Source organism: Garra rufa, chromosome 11 (genome assembly GCF_049309525.1).
Source record: "Garra rufa chromosome 11, GarRuf1.0, whole genome shotgun sequence".
NCBI classification, from domain to species: Eukaryota; Metazoa; Chordata; class Actinopteri; order Cypriniformes; family Cyprinidae; genus Garra; species Garra rufa.
Genome location: NC_133371.1, coordinates 22476514 through 22486442, shown reverse-complemented (window position 1 = coordinate 22486442; position 9929 = coordinate 22476514). Strand labels below are relative to the sequence as shown.

Genomic DNA, 9929 nt, shown 5'->3' with positions numbered 1-9929 from the left:
GCAAGCAATATACTATTGTTTGATACGGGATGAATGATCTTGGCGGTTGCAGTTTGTCTGAGTGAATGAGAAAATGATATTTTGTATACTTTGTGCATAAATAGTTTATTGAAGTTAATGACAGAAATTGCAGAGAAATCCATATCCTAATAAGTCACGAACCAGAAGGAATTACAGGACAGAAAGGGGTTGGCGAGACCCGCCTCTTTAGCAATGCCATTGGATCCCAGCATCGTGGGACGTGCCCTAGCGGCCCGTTTAAAACTTCATGTTCCTAGCGAACTAAGCGAACTCAGCAAGAACTCAGCGAACTCAGAGCTCTCAGCTCTCGCCTCACGCCTTTCGCCTCTTGTGGTTTGAGTGCTTTTCCATCTGCGCTCGACCACTCGACCAAGCACGCAACGATGCCATCAAAACTCTACAGAACTGAAGTTTCGTGACTGCCGAACTTTCCAAGTCTCGCAACGCCGACTCAAAAGAACTTCCAGCGCATCAACCTGCGTAACCAGGCAACCGAAAGATCGGCTCCAGAAAACCACTCCTCCACGTCGAGGGATTTCCCAAACTACGTCATCGACCAGCAACCAACCAGAACTTTCGCTCAGACGAGCCCCCGGAACCCCCGTTCCCAGCACAAACGCAAGTAACAAGATCTCTGTTTACTTCGCTGAAACTGGTGCAAAATACTCCCTAAGTAGTTAAAAGCTAAGTCTCTGCTTTTGTGATTTTCTAAGGTTGCGATCTAAGAACTAGTTAAGATACTAGAACATTTGGGGTTCTCCTCAACTCAGTAATTTCTCATCCCCGGAACTGTATGAGTGTGAGTGTGAATGTGTGTGTGTGTGTTTGTTTTGTGTTTTAGTAGAGATTAGTGTTGTGTCTTAGAGTAGTCAATAAATCATTGTTTCATTAAAAGAAGTGTCTTGACTTTATGTTCACAAAAGTTCTATCTGTGTTTAGATCAAGCTACCTCAGCTTTAAAATTTCCTAACGTAATATTTTGGTTTATTTGTGATCTTGGCCAGGAACATAATATAAACCTTTTGAGTTAATACATTATGCTGAATTGACCACTTTGCTGGACGAATGGTTAAGAAGTGTAATCTATTAATTCTGAATCAATTTAATCAAGTTTCGAATCTTTCGATTCGATTCCTTATTTGAATCATTATAAATTTGAGCTAATTAATTCCTTACAGATGGTGGAGGATGCGGGCACATCTAACTATTTGAACATAAAACAAGTCATTCTATATGGTATTTGTTCTATTTTATCCGGTAGAAATAGTTCAAAGACAGAGAAACAGTTTATTGTGTACTGTATGCTTTATTGTGGCTGCCAGTCTGGAATGAATGAAAGCATAACTTTGAGTTGTTGTGTAAAGAATTTAAACTGCAGTAAAGTTTTAGAAATTGAGACAAAGAAAAGAAGAAAAACGAGCGTGTTCCTTGTTTTTCCTCTCTGTCAAAAGGCCTTGCAGCTAGTGTTTTACACTGCGTGTTCCAGAGTGAAAACTTAAGCTGACTCCCGGTTTAAGATCTTTAGGCTCGCGACCTAATGCTCTTTTACCAAATATTCACTTAAAACTAACGTTAGTGAAGTTAAGACGTGGCGCTCAGCGCGAGCACCCACACGTTGCTTTATGGGAGAAATTTTGAGATCTTAAAATTGTGTGGCTGAGTCCATATGTGCTGTGGTGTTGTTTAAACAGACAAGCACAGAATTAAGGTCCGCCGAGACCTGTGAAATATGTTGTATTAATCGCAGTAAAGCTGTGGATAAATGTGCCTCACTCTAACGAGTTGAGACAATAATCTAAATAGTGCTTATTTGCTTGGCAATTCCGAAATGTCCTGTCATTCCATGCATTGTATTTAAGACTGCTGAACCACACGCTGGTGGTTGCCATAGAAACGCTGCGACCCGGATATCCTAACACACCTTTTCCGGGGCAGAGTTTCGTTGCGCAGGCACAGTCCGCCCGTTCATTTTGTAAACAACAAGTGGGATAGTTAAACTAGCTAAAGCTAACGCTAACAAGTGGTAGAGCTAAACTAGCTAAAGCTAAGCCTATGTAAAACCACTGGCTTTGAAGAATAGCAGTGAGCACACAGCGTTAGGGTGATCCGTTGTGTTTGAACTCAGTGTGTGTAACGTTGTTTGGGTGACTCAATCACAAGCTTTGAACTTTAACGATCATTCTGCAAACTTCTTTACTTCATATCTCTGTACACTATTCCTCGTATTTCTTCCCTCCTCCCATGTGACAGGAATATTGACAATTTTAAAGTTAAATCTCTTTTTGATGCGATTGTAACAAACCATTAAAGCCCTATCATAAATCTCAAATTAAAACATTTTATTGTTTCGATTTAAGGCTCTCGCCCTTTTGACTGTTTGCATTGCCAGATTAAACTGTTACAAGCTTTATAATCAAATACTATGTTTAAGCTGATTAAATTGATTACTTTGATCAATCTTAATAAATAATCACATCTCCTTGCCACACCGCAATTTCTGTGATTGATTTAACATTGATTATTTGTAGTCAATTTTAAGGAGGCATCATTTTAATTTGGTCACCAACTTTCATTGCCAAGGTGATAATTTATGTTAAACATTTTTTTTATTTGGAAATTTTAATCTCTAATTTAAACTTCTGATTCCAATAAAAAAATTTTGATTTTAATTGAACATTTTAATTTTAAGTTTAATCATAATCACATTTCCCCTTTTCAGACGGCAATGATACACGTTGAATAGAGAAATTATAATTTCCTTGACCAATTTTTAATGAAAACTTCTAAATTATAACCAGGAACAATCATTATTGATTTGAAAACGACTCCTTTTACAATCAATAGTTGTTCCTTTTCCCATACCTCAATGGTTTGTGTTGATCCATTTGATTACAACGGCTGACTAAAACTCTAACAAAGCGTTACAGTTTGAGTTCTGCCACAATCATTACTGAATTGAAACATCAATTTTAATTTGCAAACCAAGGCTTTAATTGTCCTATCAAGTCTTGTCATATTCCCTGACTTGGGAGCGAAACCTCATTTCCAATTGGCTGTCTCTCTCCTCACTCTCTCTCTTTCACCTAGCTGTCCTCCTCTTGATTTGACTACTGCTGCTATTTCCTCGATTGTGCCTGTGAGAATCATAAAAGCAGAGAATTTTGGTTGTTTAAAAGACATTTAATCAATGTTCATACAATTTCAAAACGCCAATTAAACTTGTGTCTAACTCTCACTTTCCCCTCTCATCGTGGAACCCTACAGCCAAGGTCCCAACGAATCCAGCGAGGACTGATAGGCGCCAGTCGTGGACCCGTTTCCAGAAACGCTCTGATTGGTGTACAGTGTCAATCCTACCAGCTGCAAAGCCAATACTGTCATTGTTATTGTATATTCCCTCATCCCGGAGGGGATTATAATAACAATCATAGTCCTGGGGTGTTGAAATTCCCATTTCTGAGCACCGTATCTAGAAGCATACATCAAGTTGAGAAAAAAAAAACTTGACTGTACTCATTCTGGGGCCAGAAAGGTGTATTTCACTTTCCCTCTCTCCCCCAATCTCTCTCTTTCTACCTTCTTCCCAAAGTGTTCCTTTTGTTGTTGTCTCTTTTCTCTCTTCTCTTTAGAAAAAGGGGGAAGCAGCCGACACTACGCCGTTCTTTGCTGTGGGTTTTTGTTCCTCTTTCCTCTCTCTGTTCTAGCTACAACACCCGTGGGTACCCCCTCGCCTCCTCCATAGCGACGCTAGCTGGAGGCGTGCACACCAGTGAACCACCTGCGGGGAGAACCACACTCACCTCAACACAACACACCCAAAACCCACTTACACCCGACACCACCACACTCACACCACTGTTTTGGTTTTGTTTGTTTGTTTTGTTTGTTTGTTCTTCTTTCTACAGGTCTGTGTCAGTCAGTGGTCTGGTCTTTCCTCACGGCATCAAAACATGCCTCGCCCAACAGACCCCGTTGGTCACTGGGAGGACTTGGAAATCTGGCTAAGTGCCGTGACGGACAGCCTCTTACCCAAAGCCGCCGAAGCTGTCAAACAACAGACACAAGACCAACTGGACAACAACATAACAGGCATCATGAAACATGATCCAGGTCAGAGCTACGGACACAAAGAGCTAGCAAAGATCACTGGCTCCCTGAGTCACACCCTCATCGCCTCCCTCAAACGGAGCGACAGACGCTTCGGCCATCTCCAGCAGGAGCTGAAACGCGCACAGCGACGCATCGAGCAGCTAGAGCTGGAGGCTCAAGATCAACGGGAAGGATCCAATGAGACGGATCCCAGAGCAACTGAGGAGATCGCTAGACTACAAGAAACTCTAGCAAACCACACACAAGAAATGGAGCAAGCAAAGTCCGCCCGCGCCGACCTCAGCGACAAGCTACAGTACGCAGAGCAGCTACTGGAAAAGGCAAGGCTGGACTTCAGAGACAAGAACAGCAGAATTAAAGCCTTCGAAACGCATCTGACCGAGGCAAGAACTGAGATAAGTTACCTCACTCAACAACTTGACGACATGAAAGAGGAATTTGACAGTGTCAAAAATGAACTCAGATATGCTTATGAACTGCGCCCTGAGCCAACCAGGACGCAACGGGCCCCGGCCTCACCCCTGCTAAGCAGGCCCGGATCCCCTGTTCCTGAAATGTCACGTGAACAAAAGGGGGAGGGAGCGACTCAGAAACCCTCGCCAGCTCCCTCTGAAGAAACCTACTTCACACCCAAGCTACGAGAACTCCCCAAGGCCAGCCATAACCCATCACATGGCATGGACCTCAAAGACCTTGACAAGCTGACCCGAAACATCAGCAAATTCACCCCGAGTGTGCCAGATGGTCAAGACGTCCACTCTTACTTGAATGATGTCAATTTTCACTTAGAAATGAGACCCAACGTTACTGACAAAGACAGACTTTATCTGCTGCGAACGACATCCAGCCCTGAAGTGCAGAGCTTCCTGGACCGACAGCCTTCTCACACAAAGAATGACTACCAATCGCTCCGCCAAGCCCTCATCAAGGAATTTGCAGTCCCGGAATCAGAGCAAGGACTGGTGGCCGCCCTGGAGACAAAACAGGGTCGTCATGAATCCTCCCAGGCATACTATAGCCGGCTTAGAGAAGCGTACTTCGGAGCTCGCAATGAACCTGATATGGAGCAGGACATGAACTTTAAGACTCTCTTTCTGAGAAATCTCCATCCTGCGGTAAGCCACCACCTTGGCGTCCTTGCATGCCCACAAACAATGACGTCTCAACAACTGCGAGACCTGGCGCACAAAGCCTACGGCAAGCAAAAGATGGCATCAGAAAAGTGCACCAAGTCTACTGCAGTTCTTGATTTTAACACACAATGTCAAGAAATGACCCTAGAGGGCGCCCAACACCAAGAAAGCTTCAAGCCACCTCCTAGAGAATGGAGACCATCCTCATTCAACAGAGAACGTGACTTTCACTTTGGCGCCCGACCTACACAAAGAAACGACCGCTGGGATGGACCACGCGGACGACAACACTCACCTGAACGCTACTGGGAAAAATCCTGGTACCATCCAAGACCTCATGAGAATCGATGGGAGAGATCATGGAGTCAGCCAACCTCATCAGGAAATTCAGGAAATGGCTCGTGGGAATCTAATGCAACCAGTCCGACAAATCGACGAAAAAACTTACAAAGATTCCACACTGATCAAGCTCAAGCTGAATCTACACATGAAGAAGAGACATTGCCGTGTTTTGATTCACAAGAACTGATGAAAATGATGATGCAAGAGTTCTTCAAACGCAAAAAGGAGGATCGGAAGTGGGAAAAGAAAGAAAAACCCACTGCGGCCTGACTAGCGGCCAGACAAGAAGGCAACGACCACCTGGTCCAACAAACCACACAGAACAGCACCTCTTTTCCTTACCCCAAGAACACTGTAACTGTCATAACTTCAGATGGACAAGAAAGCTTCTTTAAACATCCAGAGCAAGAGACAGAAACTGACTCAACACATGACACGTCAGATCACAGAAGCTTCCAACAAACACCTGCTGATATAACAACTCAATCACCTGAAAGTGCTGTCCTGGTCGTCTGCCACTCCTCCGAAGAACACAGAATCAGTCCTGAACTCGTACCTATCTCATCTCGAACTCCAGCCCCTCAACTCCTAGGCGATCTCACCGAGAAAGGTACAACGAGAAAGTTTTACCTTCCCATCACCATCGAGGGTCATGTCAAAGTGGAAGCCCTTCTAGACACAGGAGCCGACATCACTCTAATGTCAACTGAACTCCTTGAGAAAATTCAAAGAACTATAACTGATGGAACTTTCAAACTCCAAAGGTGCGAACTGAACCTGCAAGCATACTCAAACATGGGCCTACAGCTGAAACATGTGGCCCCAATTCACCTAACAGTGGGACCGATGAATCTCATCCACCCAGTCTACATCTCACCTCTAAACAACTATCCGCTCCTCATAGGAAAAGATCTGCTAAATCGCTTCAAACCCTTGATAGACTTTAAGCACCTGAAGTTGTGGACGCAAGTCCGTGAGCCATTGCCCTTCCAGTCAGTAGTCCCCAATGAGTCGCAGTGTCAAGCCACAGACGTTGCCTTCAATTTGCTTAGTGACGATGCAGTGTCAAAGTCAAGGCCAAGCTCAAGTTCAACGCCAAGCAGCAAAGAACAAGGCCCTTCCCTCTGCTCACTGCAAGCGTGGGACTCAGGTCCCCCTCAACTCAGAACTGCCATAAATATCCAAGACACTTTAGTATCTGTCGCAGTGCTAGCCCCTGGGCAGGAAAACTCAGCCGGCAACCTGAATCTCTTCAAAGCAACGAAGCACAGACACCAAAGCCTACCAAAGGACAACAGACTCAAGAAAGCAGATCACCAAGGACTTAAAGAAATTCTACATGAGTACAGGGACTCTTTTGCAAAGGACGTCCCGGACTGTGGCCCAATGAAACTGATGCCCACAGCGTAAGTCCATGACTGCCCAGACAATCACCAGGGCAATCTGAAAACGGGCGTGGTCCGGCTCAACAGCGACCCTTGCCCATCACAACCATTCAATACATTTCATGCCCTCCCACCCATCCCAATGGCTACAGCTCTTACCCGCCACCAACATACCATTGGTATGCAACACCCCTCCTCCTCCCACATCAGCAGACCTACCCATTTCTGCTCACATCTTCGAACTTTACTCTCCTACGAGATCTACACTCGACTAATCCACGTCTTCAGACCTCCGCACCCTCCAATCCATTAAAAACATGCTGCATCTGCAAAACGGTGCCCTCACATATGTCTCTGAGCCCCTAACTGCGCAAAAGCTTGTAGTCCCTCAGAGCCAAAGGGGGATAAGGCTTAGGCATGCACACGATGCACCATGCGCAGTGCACTGTGGTGCCAAAACCACCTACAACCCATTCAAACAGGTGGCACAGAAGCCTGGCATACAACAAGATGTGGCAGATTACATAGAAGGATGCCTGATGTGTTGCCAGCTTCAACCAAGAAACCCAAGCCACCGAGCACAACTCAAAATTGAAAGAAATGATGCAGGAAATATAGAGACATTTGGATGTAAAGCCCCATGCTAGCCATCCCTGCGCAAAAGGAACTCAGTGTCGGAAACAAAGTGTGGTATTACGGTTTCGCCATCCTTGGCAGAACACTCCCTATCGCCTGTCAGAGAAAGTCCTTACCCCACTGAAAGGAATCCCACAAGTTCTCGCCTGTTACCGACCGAACCAGAATCGAACAAGGGCGCAGCGAGCCAGTTCTTCGATGGGTTCACCAAAAGCAGATAAAGAGACATTGGGGTTCCAACTAACAGAAAAAGGGGGAAGACCAAACCCACTGACACAGACCGACAACTCCTGACCACGCCTCACATTAACATGATTTCTATCCTTCTAGGTAAACACACAGCTAACCTCCCAAACACAACACAAATCACCTAAACATTCTCCTCTGCCGCACTGCTAGGTCCAACCTCCGCCCAGCAGAGAGGAGCTGTTCCACACATGTGACACTTGTCCTTACTGTCTAACCTCATTCAGTGTCATTGTGTCTCTTTGTGTTTTCCTTTCTCTCTCTTTTCCTATGTGTTCCCCTTCCTTCTTGCCCTTATCAGAAACTTACCTAACTTTTCTTTGAAGTCTAGACCCCTGAAGATGGGATTGACTCAGTACACCATATTATTTGCAAATCATTGCCAGAAACGTTAACATATTAGGCGACCCCGCCAAACCATGATCCGCGTGATTAACTGTCCCATTGTTATTTTCTATCTCCAGGTAGATGTTATGATTCACCGCCCTGTGTCTCTGCGTAATCAGGATTACCAATAGCTAACCGCAAAGTCTACCTCTAAAGGTGTATGGCCGATTCAACCCTTTGATGTTTTCCAGAACACACTACACCCTATCAGCCCCCAAAAGTCTTGGGCCGACACCCGTCAGACACGGGAAGCCCTTGCCCACATGCAGGCAGATGTGAACCACATGCTGCGCTAATTACAGAAAATGATCGTAACCCAGGCTGAATTAAGCGGGTACAACCGGCGTCCCAAACGATTATTGGGCGCTCTGCTGGGGTTGGTGCGGCTGTAGGCACTCTGTTTAACATTCTAAACCTAGCCACCTTAAAACGACATGCGAACAAACTCCAAGCTGAATTACGATTTAGCAACGTCATAAATCTTAACGAACGGTTCACAGTCATACCAAAACGGTTACGCTCAAACGCAACGCCTAGTTACTCCCATGGCCCATGCGCTACGAGAAAGAGACTCCTTAATGGATAGCCCGCCTTGAATATGATCCCAAGCACTGTCTGACGTAGCACCTGATCGAGCACACGTCTACACCGCCTCGTTGAACTCCCGATACTCCGGTCAATCAAGACCGCCAAATTAACAATAATTCTCACCGATGCGGCCCTACGTCATTTCAAGTGCCTCTAACTGTACCAGGCAAAATAACTAAATTCCTGCACCAGAATTCAGCTAGTGATGGAGATTTTGTTTGTGTCTTGTGCGTGTGTTGTTCTCTCTCTCTCCTTCTTGTTCCAGTGCCTGCCGATGTTACACCAGGAACATCGCCAGCCAAAAGGGGGAATTATGTAGGATCTCGATCAACAGAGCACCACACAAACTGCAGAGAATCAAGCCAGCCATAAAATTAATCACAACCAGCACATGACCATCTGGTAGACGCCAGCTAGTCTACAAGTCTTCACTAGTCTTGACCCGGCCTGCCCCGTTAACATTAATTCACGAAAGGAGTACAAGAAGATTGTAACTTGCAGAACAACGTACAAAACAGAAATGGCCATATTCCAAAGAAACAAAAGGACCCTCTTTCTCAGTCAAAATGCTGAGACATGACCATCACATGATAATCACCAGACGCTAATTGTATGGACCGCTTTTGTCGAGATCTGCGACTTACGCATCCAGAGAGAAGAAAATGCTCTCTGTCTCAGAGCACCTAAGAAACAAACCTCCAGTCTTCTGAAATTAAGCTGGCATGGCACATGATGCGTCCAGCGTGACTCACATGGTTTTTCGGACTTCCTGTCCCACTCTCGTCTGACATTCCGAATCCAACGCAGCGTCTCAATTGAGTACACTGCAGAGACAATCTTTAAGTAAACAATCAGCTTTTCAACAGTATCATATGTTTTCATGTTTTCTTTTATATTATGTGTTTTATGTGATCATTGGAGTTTAATCTATGCATTATATGCCTTTAGGAAAGGAAGTTGTCAAATGTATTAGCATGCAAGCAATATACTATTGTTTGATACGGGATGAATGATCTTGGCGGTTGCAGTTTGTCTGAGTGAATGAGAAAATGATATTTTGTATACTTTGTGCATAAATAGT

At 44.8% G+C, this 9929-nt stretch overlaps 1 protein-coding gene across 1 annotated transcript; it reads left to right on the top strand.

The window, feature by feature from the left end:
- The first annotated feature begins 3971 nt into the window (after positions 1–3971).
- Positions 3972–5876, top strand: LOC141345658 (uncharacterized). Its single transcript, XM_073850547.1, has 2 exons — positions 3972–4637; positions 4704–5876. The coding sequence occupies exons 1-2, from the start codon at positions 3972–3974 to the stop codon at positions 5874–5876; spliced, it is 1839 nt and encodes a 612-aa protein (XP_073706648.1).
- The last annotated feature ends 4053 nt before the right edge of the window (positions 5877–9929 follow it).

Bases quoted from the DNA above. Each gene is read 5' to 3' on its own strand.
- LOC141345658 (XM_073850547.1), top strand. From the start codon at position 3,972: ATGCCTCGCCCAACAGACCCCGTTGGTCACTGGGAGGACTTGGAAATC. The intron at 4,638-4,703 runs GCCCCGGCCTCA...CGTGAACAAAAG, and splicing joins AGCCAACCAGGACGCAACGG to GGGGAGGGAGCGACTCAGAA.